Source organism: Megascapheus bottae, chromosome 25 (genome assembly GCF_031878675.1).
Source record: "Megascapheus bottae isolate mThoBot1 chromosome 25, mThoBot2.hap1, whole genome shotgun sequence".
NCBI lineage: Eukaryota > Metazoa > Chordata > Mammalia > Rodentia > Geomyidae > Megascapheus > Megascapheus bottae.
In genome coordinates this window covers 8,124,548-8,139,189 of record NC_143533.1, presented here as the reverse complement: position 1 = coordinate 8,139,189, position 14,642 = coordinate 8,124,548, and the positions used below count along the sequence as shown (strand labels likewise).

The window sequence follows — 14,642 nt, the reverse complement described above, 5'->3', positions numbered from 1 at the left end:
GCCAGCCATTGTTTAGTTTTTCATTGCATTTCTTTGTTCTTGTTTTTCTCCCCCTCCTTCTCCCTCTTCCCTCCCTTCCCCTCCTCTTTCCAAGTCTCCCAGTCCCAGGTAGGTGGCTTGACTCATGGGGCATCATATCTTGGGGTTCCAGGCCAGGAAACCTACTTGAGACTGGATGCCTCCTCCAGAAGGCAGCTTTGGTCTTGATCTAGAAGGAACAGAATCTGTGAACCAAAGGAGCCCTTAGGCCATAAAGATAGCCAGGGCCTGGCATTTGAACCACCTTCCAAGGGTATGTGAGGACAGGATAGGAAGAAGCCCAGATAAATCTCCTTGGACTCCAGGAGCCAGTTAGTAGTCAATGCTGGAAATGACGCCCAGAAGAAGGAGACAGTAGAAGTAGAGATGAAAGAGTGGGTGGAAAGGAGAGGGCATATCAGAGGCAGAGACAAAGTGAGGAGGCCTGACTAGCTCTGGGGTTGTTAGAGGTCTCCCAGCCTGAACTGGATTGGGAGATACACTAGGGATGAGTTGGAGGGGTGAGGAAGGAACAAAGGAGGGTTGGGGAAGCTTCGGGGCAGACAGGACAGTAGTGGCTGTGTGCCAGGCCCTCCTGCTCTGGTTGCCCTAAGACTGGAACAGTGTGTTGGCTCAGGAAATGAACTCTTAGGTCTTAACTTCAGATCCTTGTCTTCTAGTAAAAAGTTGGATGAGTGTGTGTGTGTATGTGTGTGTCTATGTGTCTGTCTGTGTGCCAGTACTGAGATATGAACTCAGGCCCTCACACTTGTGCTTGGCTCCTCCCCCCCGCCCCCCTCTCCCCCAAGGCTGGCTTGCCACCACTTGAGCTGCAGCTCCACTTCTGGCTTTTTGTTGGTTTTATTGGAGATGAGTCTCATACACTTCCCTGCCTGGGCTGGGATGGAGAAAATGTCTGTCCATCAGCTCCACCAACCCTTCAGCAGCAGTGATTTAGTGCAGGGTCTTCTTGCCAGGCCCTGCAGGTCACAGGGTAAGTGGAGGGAGGAGTAGGAGGGGCTTTTCGCTGTGCATCAGACTCTCAGTACCCTCAGGTCGTTCCTGTTTCTCCAAGCCCGTGGATCTCTGCTTACTGCAGACAGGGCTGTCCCCTGGTGGGTGCGGGAGAGAACAGCCTTATGTAAGTAAGCTCCAGCAAGGAGTCGTGCTTGCCATGTGAATAGCAGCATATCAAACCCCAGACAGCCAGAGGCGGTGCAGCAGGAAGCAGCAGCTGTGCCCAGAGAGGAGAGGAGCCCCCTGCTCTGAGGGAGAGGCTTCACCCCAGGCCCACTGACTGTGGAGGGCCTGTTCATGACATATCATTCATAAAGCATGCCGTGTGTGTGTGTGTGTGTGTGTGTGTGTGGCACTCCATTAGCAGTCTTAGCCTAGAGAAATGGAGTGATCCTTATGTTCAAGCCTGTGTCAAAGCAGGCGACAGGGCCCGGACTTGTGCACGGGCCTCTTATGCACTGCCTGTAGCCTCTGTCTCCGAGCTTTTTTTTTCTCCACTTCTGGTTTTCTGCTATTTAATTTTAGATAAGAGTTTCACAGACTTCCCTGCCCAAACTGGCTTCCTACTGGGATCTAAGCATCCTGAGTAAAATTACAAGCATGTCAGTTATGGAGCTTGAACTCAGAGGCCTGGATGATGACCCTGAGCTTTTCTGCTCAAGGCTAATGCTCTGCCACTTTAAGTCACTGCATTACTTCCTTGAATCTATTCATCTTTGAATGAATAAATGTGTTCATGTGATTGATGGGAAAATAATGAAACAATAGTGACTATGCTATATTGGGATTGTAAGAGGCTTTCATTTTTCAAATCTTCTAGATGTTCTGTAAAGTGCATTATTACTTCTGTTCTGGCTCAGGATTTTGCCTGTCCTTGACTGAGTCACTTTGCTTGCTGGTGTGCTCCCTCCCCCCAAGTCCTGGTCCAGGGGCCCCACCAAGAACCACGCTGGCTTTTCCACCTGGCTGTCCACTCTTCAGATAGTTGAGTAGTGGAGGAGAAAAGACTTGTGGAGGTGCAAAGGGGCTATGGCCTGGTGTCAGTGATAGAAGCTGGGTGAGGATGATCATGGGGTCCAGGTGATGGGCCTGAGACACTGCCCTGACCCCGAAGAGCAGCATCTTAGGTCCTGGGTAGCGAGGGGCTGTGTGTGTGACTTCAGTGAAAGACAGTGGAGAGTCAGCTCCTCCTTCATGCTCTGATCTTGATGTAGAGGTAGATGGTAGGAATTCCTGCTGTTACCACTTCAGCGTTTCTCCTTCTGTGATGCACTGGCTTTCAACAGACAGGGAAACCTTGACTGGTTAGGGTCACTGATGCCTTCCGGTGAGTTGTCTGGCTGAGTGCATCCTCGGCGTTGAGACCATTGGCTGGCTGTTCTGCTTCTGTAGCAGCTGGTCAGAAGCTGAGGGTGGGCATGTGGCCTTGGCCGGTGTTTGCTGCACCTAGAGGAGGCTAGGGTACGGACTTACTGCTCCCCTCTCCAGCCTGCTCCAGTCAACCCCTTATGTTCTGTTTCTCTTCCTTGTAGATGTCAAGCCTTCTAACATCCTGGTCAATTCCCGTGGGGAGATCAAGCTCTGCGACTTCGGGGTCAGTGGGCAGCTCATTGACTCCATGGCCAACTCCTTCGTGGGCACAAGGTCCTATATGTCGGTATGAACAAGCAGGCTTCTGCTGTTGGGTGGGGCAGGGGCAGGAGCAGGAGCAGGAGCAGGAGCAGGAGCAGGAGCAGGAGCAGGAGCCAGCTCTTGGGCTGGGTGATGGGGGAGGGGCATCAGGAAATGAGGGCTAAGCACAGTGCCCTCACTCCTGAGGAGTCTATTTCCAGCGGGGGGAGAGCCCCGACCACTCACCGGCCTGAGTGCACACCGGGTCCTAACTCACCAAAGAGATGGCACTAGCCCAGCTCCAAAGCTTAGCTGCTATTCTGAAGAGACTTAAGTTTCTCCTACCTTCTGGACCTCTTTTCCTTATTGCCTCCAGGCCCACAAGCTCAGTGTTCCCAGACATGCCCCCAAACTGCTACTACCTGGGCGTCCCCCTTAGATCCTTTGCTCAGGGTTAGTGTTCTACCCCTGGAGCCAGAGCTCCGCTTCTGGCTTGTTGCTGGTCAATTGGAAATGTCTCCTGGACTTCCTTGCTTAGGCTAACTTTATACCTTCATCCTCAGTTCTCAGCCTCCTGAATAGCTAAGATGACAAATATGAACCATCGGCACCCAGCCAGACATTCACTTTTAGTCTCCAGTCCTTTCTCCCTGTCCTTTTGCCCCCATTAGTCCCCAGCTCCTGCATAGAATTATTTCTTCTTTTTTTCTCCCAGCATGTCTCCTACTTACCTGTTCCTGACTGCAGTATACCTGGGCCCCATCTTGAGGAACTTCCGTCCTCTTGTTCCCAGCTCTGCTGTCTCCCCTGCCATCAGAGTACTGGCTCAGCCATCTCCAGGCCCATGCCACAGCAGCACTCTAGTTTTCCCCTCCCCAGACAGAGAGGTGCTTGGGGGCAGAGCCAAGGCTCTAGAGAGACTGGCCTGAAGTTTGGCACGTGATAGAGGTCAAGGGAATGCTTGGTGAGTGGGTGATGTAGGCTTGATGGAATGGGTAGGTGCACAGACATTTTTTTTTGCCAGTCCTAGGGCTTGAACTCAGGGCCTGGACTCCGTCCTTGGGCTTTCTCAAGGCTAAGCACTCTACCACTTGAGCCACAGAACCACTTCTGGCTTTTTCTGTGCATGTGGTACCAAGGAATCGAACCTAGGTCTTCATGCATGCTAGGCAAGCACTCTACCACTAGACTAAACTCCTGCCCCCCACAGACATTTCGCTGAGCAGCACTGGGTGGGGTGGAAGGAGGGGTGTGGAGGGTATGGAAGTGGGGCCATGTAGAAGAGAGGCTAAAGTGATTGCTGGTCTTCACAGAGGTGCAGGCAAAGCTGGAATTGCAGGCTGAAGAGACAGGCAGGGCCCATCTATTTAGATGCTGTTAGTTAAGGGGAGCATCCAGGGGTGAGGGGACAGAACAGTGATGAAGGGAAGAGACACCTCACCTTGGTAAACATGGCATTTGGGAGCAAATGAGAGGCAAGATTCAAGAGGTAGAGCTCCTGAAGAGGATGTGAGCTGCCCAGAGGAAGAACAGAAGGTGAAGCTCAGAAGTAGACCCACACAAAGACCAGTAACTGTGTCTGTCTCCCTTGTAGCCAGAGAGACTGCAGGGGACCCACTACTCCGTGCAGTCGGATATCTGGAGCATGGGACTGTCTCTGGTGGAAATGGCGGTCGGGAGGTATCCCATCCCTCCTCCAGATGCCAAGGAGCTGGAGCTGATGTTCGGGTGCCAGGTGGAGGGAGATGCGGCTGACACACCACCCAGGCCAAGGACCCCCGGGAGGCCCCTCAGCTGTGAGTGTGCACTGGGGGCCCCAGCCTGCCAGGGTTTCTAACATTGCTTTCTGGGCACCAGGTTCCTCTCACTTGTGCTGGGAGTGAGCAGTGAAGGGGAGGTGGGGGGGAGGTATCTTCAGGCGGATGCGGAAGGTGCTGTTATCAGCCACAACCTCCTCCATTCCTCCAGTGCCTGCTCCCTTCTAGGGGCTGTGATTGCCCCAGGGTTTGTTTTGCCAGTCCTGGGGCTTGAACTCAGCCCCTGGGCCCTGCTCTTGAGCTTTCTCAAGACTAGCGCTCTACCACTTGAGCCACAGCACCACTTCTAGCTTGTGTGTGGATGTATGTGCTACCGAGGACTCAAACCCAGGCCTCAGTACCTGCTAGGCAAGCACTGGCTCCAATCATCAGGTTTTTTTTTGTTTTTTTGTTTTTTTTTTTTGCCAGTCCTGGGCTTGACCTCAAGGCCTGAGCACTGTCCTTGGATTTTCTCAAGGTTAGAGCTCTACCACTTGAGCCTCAGCACCACTTCTGGGTTTTTTCTTTTTTTTTTTTGGCCAGTCCTGGGCTTGAGCACAGGGCTTGAGCACTGTCCTTGGGCTTTCTCAAGGCTAGAGCTCTACCACTTGAGCCTCAGCACCACTTCCGGCTTTTTGCTATGTATGTGGGGTACCGAGGAATTGAGCCCGGGTCTTCATGCATGCTAGGCAAGCACTCTACCACTAGGCCAAACTCCTGGCCCCTCATCAGTTTGTTTTTAAATCATGTTTTGGGTTGATTGATACCAGGGTGCTGAGTGCTGTTTCTGAACTTTTATTTTGCTCAAGACTAAGCACTCTACCACCTTGAGCCACATTGCCACTTCTGGTTTTCTGGTGGTTAATTGGAGATAAGAGTCTCACAGACTTAACTGCCCAGTGTGGCTTCCCACCGAGATCCTCAGATATCAGCTTCTTGAGTAGCTAGGATTATAGGCATGAGCCACCAGCGCCCTTTGTGATTTTTTTTTTTTAAATTAAGGTAAAAATCACATTTTACCCAGGCACTGGGTAGGTAGGTAAATAGACAAAAGTCTATATGTAGTTGAGTGGTTTGTCACGTATTCCTCTATTGTACAGCCAACTCCACTATCTCCTTTCAGAATGCTGTCCCTCTCAGTCAATCCCAAGCCCATACTCTGGTGATCCCTGTCTCCACTGATTTACCAAGCACTTTCTAAGTGAAGTAACATCCACTTATAATAATGGGCACTATTCTGAAGATGAGGTGACCGAGGCATACAGAACTTAGCTTCTCCATGTGACTATCAAGGCCATAGCCGTATGCAGCCCTGCCTGCCTCTGTGTGTATGGGTACTGTGAGGTAACTCAGTTCTCAGGGGGCATTCTAGCCCTGTCATATTCTTTGTATGGATTGCTTCTGTGAAGTTCCCTGTGGCCAGGGAGAGCTGTATCGTCATCTATGAAGGCCACAGGGGTGCGTGTGACAGCAGCAGAGACACTGGTTGAGAGAGGGCCCTGGAAGTGCTGCCCATGACTCTGGAATGCCAAAGTGCAGAGAGAATGGAGCTAAGTTCTGGGGCTGGGAGGGAGCTCAGTGGTAGAACACATGCCTCAAATGCATGAGGCTCTGGGCTCTATCTCTAACTCCTTTCAGTACAAGGAAGGGAGATGGGGAGATGAAACGACATTTACCTCTGCTTTACAAAACACAGTACTTTGTCTCAGTGGTAAACTGATTCCCCCTACATCCTAAGCTGAGGAGGTAGGAGAACTCGGATTTGTACTTGAGTATTTTAGTCCTTGGTTGGTACTTTTGTGTTCAGCTTGTCTGTAGTAGTGGTTTATTTTCCATGCTTGATCCCTTGCTTCATGCTAATAAAGTGAGAATCTGAGAAGTGTCTTCTTTCCTTTCATAAACTGTAGCGTATGGAATGGACAGCCGAGCTCCCATGGCAATATTTGAGTTGCTGGATTACATTGTCAATGAGGTAAGTACTGCCTCGTTTCCTTACCTGTGGAATTTATTTGGTCCTCTTAAGAAAATACCTGCGATTTGACAGTACCAACAATCAGTTATACTAACCAAAGTTTCATTTGGACATTTACTTTTGGTTCAAATTGAATTATATAAAGCTTGAATATATTACTTTAGAGCCGGGAGTGTGGCCTAGTGGTAGATAGTGCTTGCCTAGTGTGCACAAAGCCCTGGGTTCCATTCCTTGGTACCACATGCACAGAAAAAGTCAGAAGTGGTGCTGCTTTGTCTCAAGTGGTAGAGTACTAGCCTTGAGAAAGTCCAAGGACAGTGCCCAGGCCCTAAGTTCAAGCCCAGGACTGGCAAGAGAAAACAAATCACTTTATAAACAAAATACATAGCAATTAATTTGTTTATACTGTAAAACATATGTAAAGTAGTTTTAACAATATGAGAATAAAGATAGTTGCTATAGATTAAAGTAAAAAAAAGGGGGTGGGGGGTGTGGGGGGGAGGGAAATGGGTACCAAGACATGTGAAAGGGTATCAATGTATGTGAATTAATGCACCTTCTATCTGGCAAATATCATGTAACCCTTTTACTAATTACAATAAAAAATAAATAAATAAAAATAAATAAAAAATTAAAAAAAGGAAAAGAAAATATCTGTGAGCCAGGTGGGTGGCAGGGGCTTATGCCTGTAATCCTGGATTATTCGGGAGGCTGAGTTCTGAGGATCTTGGTTGGAAGCCAGCCCAAACATAAAAGTCTGAGATTCCCATTTCCAACTAACTAGCAAAAGGCCTGGAGACGTGGTTCAAGTGGTAGAGTGCCATCTGTGAGCAAGAGAGCTTAGAGAGCACAGAACCTCAAAACTGGTAAAAAGGAAGAAAGGAAAGAAGGAAAAGGAGAGAATGGGGAAGGAAGGGGGTAGAAGGAAACCTATGAGCCAAGTGTGGTGACTCATCTAGTGTCCCAGCACCTGGGCACTGAGGCCGGAAGACTAAGAATTCTAGGCCTATAGGAGCAGTGTATTGAAACTCTGACTAAAATGACAAAAACTAGGAAAAACAGAGTACCAATCACTGGGGGTGCTGCCCACATGCAATCCAGTGACTCTGGAGGCTAAAGCCGGAGGATCCGAGAGTTTGAGCCCAGCCTCAGCTGCATAGCAAGTTCCCCCGGCCTTTCAAAAAAAAAAAAAAGGTCACTGGTCAAGTTATACAGGAAATGAGCTCTCCCCACAGTATGGTCTCCAGGATGTCCAGGATGCCTCTGCTTGGGAGTGCATCATGTTGTGCAGTTGAGTAGCCAGCTTAGAAGGTGCAGTCACAGTGGCTGGTTGCATGGCCTAGTGATAGAGTGCTTGCCTTATCAAGCATGAAGCCCTGTGTTCAATTCCTCGATACCACATATACAGAAAAAGCTGCAAGTGGTGCTGTTGCCCAAGTGGTAGAGCACCAGCCTTGGAAAAGCCCAAGGACAGTGCTCAAGCCTTGGTTCATGCCCCAGGATTGAAAGAAAAGAAACTGCAGGAGCTCCTTTCCAAGAGCTTCCATGTGCCTTTGTTCACCAAGCTTGACAGTGCACCTACTGTGTGCTGAATGCTGGGGCAAGAATGAGGCAGAAACCAAAGGGGGAAAAACAAGAGTCCATCAATGCATGTAGAGCTACAGTGTAGGGATTCTGCTTGTATGTTAAAAACTATGGGGCTGGGAGTTTGGCCTAGTGGTAGAGGGCTTGCCTAGCATGCACGAAGACCCGGTTTAGGATTCCTCGGTACCACGTACATAGAAAAAACCCAGAAATGGTGTTGTGGTTCAAGTGGTAGACCTCTAGTCTTGAGAAAGCAGGCCCTGAGTTCAAGCCCCAGGACTGGGGAAAAAAAAAAAGTAAAAAGTATGAAAATAAAAAGCAGTGTAGAAAATGATAGACATTCATTTCAGATGGTGTGAAAGAGGCAGATTACTAAGTAATATGCATACTATGATCAGTTCTTCATGAAAGACCAGTGAATGGGCAGATGGCTCTGTGAAGTCTGCAAAAAGTCAGTAATATTGTATCCTAGTGAGATTATATGATTAAAATTTTTCCTTTGGGACTGGGAATGTGGCTTAGTGGTAGAGTGCTTGCCTAGCATGCATGAGCCTTGGGTTAGATCTCTCTGAACCACATAAACAGAAAAGGTCAGAAGTGGCACTGTGGCTCAAATCGTAGAGTGCTAGAATTGAGCAGAAGAATCTCAGGAACAGTGCCTAGGCCCTGAGTTCAAGCCCCAGGACTGACCAAAAAAAAAAAAAAATCCTTTTGCACTGGGTGCTGGTGGCTCATACCTCTAATCCTAGCTATTCAGGAGACTGAGATTTGAGGATGACAATTTGAAGCCAGCTTGGACAGGAAAGTCTGTGAGACTGATCTTTCAGTTAACCAACAAAAAGCCAGAAGTGGCCCAAGTGGTAGAGCACTAGTCTTGAGTAAAAAAAAAGCTACAGGACTATGACCAGTCCCTAAGTTCAAGACCCAGAACGGGCACCAAAAAAAAAAGCCTGGAAGGGCCGGGAGTTTGGCCTAGTGGTTAAAGTGCTTGCCTAGCATGCATGAAGACCCGGGTTCAATTCCTCGGTACCACATACATAGAAAAAAAGCCGGAAGTGGTGCTGAGGCTCAAGTGGTAGAGCTCTAGCCTTGAGAAAGTCCAAGGACAGTGCTCAGGCCCTGAGCTCAAGCCCAGGACTGGCCAAAAAAAAAAAAAAAAAAAAAAAAGCCTGGAGTTGGTAACTCACACCTATAATCGTAGAGGCCTTGGCATTTGAAGGGGCACATTTTGGCAGGTTTGGGAGGCACTTGGGGGGTGCCCTGTTAGTGACAGTGGGTTGTCAGCTATACTCTTATTTATTTTTTGCCAGTCCTAGAGGCTGAACTCAGGACCTAGCACTGTCTTTTGCTCAAGGCTAGCACTCTACCACTTGATCCACAGCACCACTTCCTGCTTTTTCTGTTTATGTGGTACTGAGGAATCAAACCTGGGGCTTCATGCATGCTGGTCAAGTACTCTGCCCCTTAGTCATATTACCAGCCTCTGAATCCAGTATATCTGGAAACCTATTTTTTTTTTTTTCAAGAAGTTGGGTGTTGGTGGCTCATGGCAGTAATCCTAGCAGCCTTTCAGAAAGCTAAGATCTGAGACTTGAGGTTCTCAGCTCGCCTGAGCAGGCAAGTCTGAATTAACCACAAAAAAGCTGTGAGCTGTATCTCAAGAAGTAGAACACCAGCCTTGAGTGAAAAGGCTCAGTTCCACGACTGGCACAGAAAAAGGAAGGATGGAGGGGAGGGAGGAAAGAAGGGTAACTCGTGCTTATCATTTTTCTTAAACTAGACCCACAAAGGTTCCAATAGGTCCCCATGTCCCTCATGAACTTAACAGTGAAACATGGTTCACTTTGCTAGGGGCGTTTATTTACCTTTCTACTGTCTGCAGAACCTTATCCTAAGTACCTTGGGCTGAGGGAAAGGGGCAGGCTGTGATCCTGCTGCTTTCAAATATTTCAGGAAGGCAGCACAGACTGCTTTTCCTCGGAGATACACATTGTAAGAGCCTAGGGGAGTTCTTCTTTGTAGGTCAAGCTGGCCTCGAATGCCTAGTTTTTAAGCCTCTACCTCTGAGATTCTGGATTATTGGTGTGTAGTACACAAGACTGTGCATTTACACTGCTTCCTTCCACGTTTTCCAGTAACTTTTCTTCTCAGCTTCCCCAAGTACTGCTGGGCTGGGACAGGTTCTTATTATCCTCTTCATGGAAGGGAGGAAACCCAGGGTCCAGGATGCACAGTAGCCCGGGTCTTCCCCCTTCCCCTCTGCCCTAATCTGCTTCCCACAACCCCTCTCACCCAGTCTTCACTCAGCAAGTAAGGAGTCTGCTGAGTGGGGCTTGCTCTGGGCTTGCACTCTTTCTAAGAGCCGGGTCTCAAATCAAACTACACCTTCAGAGCAGGAGGGCTAGGCTGGACTCTTTGGTAGGGCCTGTAATATTCCTTTTTTGCTTTTGTACTTATCCTTAGTTCATTTATTTGTATGTTGCTCAGGCTGTGCTCAGATTCTTGGGTTCAAATGATCCTCTGGCCACGAGTTCCCCAATGTGGGGACTGTAGGTGTGCGCCATTGTGCTCACCTTTGTTTCATTTTTCATCTTGAAGCATCTGTTGCTTTGGAGGTACATGTTAGAGCAGTGACATCCTAGGTGCCTGTGGCTGTGTGTAGAAATCACTTCTTTCAAGGAAGCTACATGAAGCCCGCAGCACTTGGCATGGCAATGTATGCCTCGTGGCACACATCAGGGCCTGATGTCCAGGAGTCCACATGATCCCATGGAAAACAAGATCCGCCATCCATAGTATGAGGCTATGAAACAGCCTCTTTTCTGGAATGTACAGCAGGGAACATTCTCCTAGACCAATTCAGTGCCATTATTGTCTTGACTCTCTTAAACCCAGAAATGGCATTTTCCCCCTCGCTACTTATTTCTGCAAGTGTCATCAGGCCTGAGCTGTGCCTAGTGGCTTGAGCACCCCCTTGCTGTGGCTGTTAGTAATTGCTGGTGACATTGTCATGCCAGCCCCACTGTTAGAACTGTATTATCCAAACTCAAAACCTCTCAGAATAATGATTCCTTCCAAGACCACTCAAATGATGGTATCTCACAGGTTCAAAACACAGCTGCGCCACCTACTGCAGCCTGTGTGGCTAGAAGAAAGCAGGTGTCGAGGGGAGGGGCTGGAGCAGGCAGCCATGCATTTCTCACTTGTCATATTTTTGTAGCCTCCTCCAAAACTGCCCAGTGGAGTATTCAGTGTGGAATTTCAAGACTTTGTGAATAAATGGTAAGTCTGCTTGCTCCTTGTTTACTAGAAGGGCATGCCCTTGATTGCTCAGGTGGGACCACCAGCTTTGCTCTTCCCTTACACAGATTCCTGCCTGCTGCCATAGCACTTGCTGCAACACCAGGGTTGCTGTGACTTGTCTAGTTGCAGTCACTCACTTTTTCTACATGAATTGGCCTTTTGACTAGTTGAATTAGGCAAGGATTCATTCACTTATTGGGGGCATGGTACCAGGCAGATAAAGGAAGGCACAGGCTCCCCTCAGGGCCTATAATAGCACATAGCCAGCAGGCATGGACACATAAGCCATTTTAACTAGTCCTAGTGTCAGACAGTAGCTCTCACATCATCTTCTTTCCTTTCAGTTTAATAAAAAATCCTGCTGAGAGAGCAGATTTGAAACAACTCATGGTGAGTATATTTATTTCTGATCCTTACAGAGCCTCTTTATTTTTTAGTGAGTCATAGGGCTTGAACCCTGGGCCTGGCTGTTGTCCCTGAGCTCTTCAGCTCAAGGCTATCACCCTACCCCTTGAGCCACAGCCCCACTTCCCATTTTCTAGTGATTAACTGGAGATGAGAGTCACATGTTCTTTAGTGCCTGGGCTGACTTTGAACCTTAATCCTCAGATCTCAGCCTCCTGAATAGCTAGGATTATAGGCATAAGCCACCATACCCAGGCCTCTTTATTTATCTGGTCTCCGTGCAGTCATCTGCCCAGTATAGCCTTGCCCTGCTCTGCCCTGACCACTGTGGTCCAGTTGAGTCTGCAGCCACAGAATGCCCAACAACCCCTGTGCATTTAAAGGAAAAGCTGGGATGACCTCACATCTGGGATGTTGGAGGAAGGCCTGATGGCTGATGGACTTTTCACTTTTAATGTTTCTATTGTTGTTATAGAGGGGTTTCAATTACATAAGTCAGGTAAAGAGTGCATTTCTTTTTGGACAGTGTTACCCCTTCCCCCACTCTCCCAATTTTTCCCTCCCATGCTCAACTTTTTAGTGTGTGCTGATGCTGGGATCTGAACTCAGGGGCTGTCCCTGTGCTCTCTTCTCCACTTCATACTGGGAGAGGCTCAGAGAAGCAACTGACTTGCCCGGATATCCCAGCTGGCCCCTTGGCGGCTCTGGGATGGGTGGGTGCTAGGAGCTCCTTCCAGGTGTGGCACAGATGCTAGACTGAGACTGGCTATTCCTTCTTGGTGGACACACTTCCTCCTGTCTTTTTGATTGCAGGCTCATGCATTTATCAAGAGATCTGATGCTGAAGAGGTGGATTTTGCTGGTTGGCTCTGCTCCACCATTGGCCTCAACCAGCCCAGCACGCCAACACACGCAGCCGCCATCTAGGCCTTTGGGCAGCAGTGAAGATCAAGTCCTCTGCCGGGTGGTGTGCCATGTTGTTTTCAGGCCTATCCCCATGCTTGTCACTGTTCAGATGTGTGCATCTCACCTGTGACAAAGGATAAACAACACAGCATGTGCCAAAATTGTATTTGTGACATTTTGAAATTACTGTCTTGTTACTATTATTTTCCCTCAGTGGATTGGTTTTGTGCTTGGGGCTCTCTGTGTATATGTGGATGATCCAGACATCTGCCAGGCTGAAGTCCAGTGAAACTGGTGACACAGTCCTTGCTGACACTGGCACTGCTATTCCTGCCCTTACACTTGGGCAGATTCTGGGAAACATGGGTGGCACGACTTCTCTCAGTGGGAGTGGAGGAGCCTTGAGACCCCACAGGCAGTGCACGTGGAGCATGCTTCGCTGCTATGATAAACAAGCATCACAGTGTTGTCACCTTAGTATGTTTTGCTTTTGATGTAGAATCAAGCCGCTTCATCACAAGCTAGCCAGAGCCCTCCACTGCCATACAGCTAGGGCTTCACCAGTCTTGTCTACTGTGATGATTTGTAGACTTCTGGTTCTTTCTATATTTATTTTTTAATAGACTGTGTGGGGTACTTAGTGGTATATGTCTATTTTCACTTGGATTAGTCTTTCCAAAATGGTGATATTTTGAATGTCACATGGATCAAGGCATTAAAATGTGTCAGATTTCTATCCCTGTCCCCATCCAAGTACGAATGCTATTATTGTAAACGGGTATAGTGCCTAAAAATTGTATGAAAATCCTTTTAATCATTTTAATCCAGATGTTTAACAAATCTAATCTCTTATTCTAATAAATATACTATCAACTTAAGGGATGAAAGATACTGTACTTTTGTGATAGGTGATTCCATTTCTCTAGTATACAGGAAATGAAATGATTTACTGAAGCCTTGTCCTGAAGGTAGGAAGGAAGCTGGAAGGCTTGTTCTGTTGTTCCACAGTGTGAACAAGTCCACTGCAGTGCACTAATGGGGCTCCCTGCAGGCTCAGGGATTGTGTATGGGGGGGGGGGGCCTGGGTACTGTCCCTGAGCTCTCAGTTCAAGGCTACCACCCTACCCTGGAGCCAAGCCCCACTTCTCATTTTCTAGAGGTTAATTGGAGATAAGAGTCTCAGGTCCTTTTGTGACCGGGCTGGCTTTGAACCTTGATCCTCAGATCTCAGCCTCCTGAGTAGCTAGGATTATAGGTATGAGCCACCGTACTCGCTATGCCGGCAGGCTCAGTCTTTGTACTGATTATTTTCATAGGATCTTTTCTGAGGATCACGATTCAAAGCCAGCCTGGGCAGACAATCAGTTGCCCAGCACAAAAAATAACCAGGCTGGAGGTGTGTGACACAACTGGTAGAGCTTGGAAGCCAACTGTGTGCTAAGCAATAGCAAGAAACCTCAGTTCAATTCCTGGAACCAGCAGAAAGGAAAACCAAAACAAGAACCCCTAACTGTATTTCATGGTGTGGTAACTCCACAGTGAAAGCAGGTACTCAAGGGATCATATACCAAATCGTTTTATTGTAAAAATGAAACAATTACTTTCATGTGTGTATACACATACACACACACAGTTTGGTTTATCTCTTTCAAAGAAGAAAATGAGCTGGGGTGCTAAAATCCTAGCTACTCAGGAGGCTGAGAACCGAGGACCACAGTTCAAAGCCAGCACGAAAGTCCATGAGACTTTTTTTTTTGGGGGGGGGGGTCACATCTGTCCTTTCAGTTTAATAAAACAAAACAAAAAACCTGCTGAGAGAGCAGACTTGAAGCAACTCATGGTGAGTATATTTCTGATCCTTACAGAGCCTTTTTATTTTTTTAGTGAGTCCTGGGGCTTGAACTCTGGGCCTAGACATTGTCCTTGAGCACTTCAGCTCAAGGTTACCACCCTACCCCTTGAGCCACAGCTTCACTTCCAATTTTCTGGTGGTTAACTGGAGATGAGTTTCATTTGTTTTAGTGCCTGGG

At 48.1% G+C, this 14,642-nt stretch overlaps 1 protein-coding gene across 1 annotated transcript in view; it reads left to right on the top strand.

Annotated features, from left to right (window-relative positions):
- Positions 1 to 12,728, top strand: part of Map2k1 (mitogen-activated protein kinase kinase 1) — a 60,700-nt gene extending 47,972 nt beyond the window's left edge. The window contains exons 6-11 of the mRNA XM_090358147.1: positions 2,568 to 2,692; positions 4,241 to 4,442; positions 6,350 to 6,414; positions 11,219 to 11,280; positions 11,646 to 11,691; positions 12,520 to 12,728. Coding sequence (XP_090214273.1) covers positions 2,568 to 2,692; positions 4,241 to 4,442; positions 6,350 to 6,414; positions 11,219 to 11,280; positions 11,646 to 11,691; positions 12,520 to 12,633 — 614 coding nt within the window. The 3' untranslated portion in view covers positions 12,634 to 12,728. The remainder of the gene's footprint in view (positions 1 to 2,567; positions 2,693 to 4,240; positions 4,443 to 6,349; positions 6,415 to 11,218; positions 11,281 to 11,645; positions 11,692 to 12,519) is intronic.
- Positions 12,729 to 14,642: the final 1,914 nt, after the last annotated feature.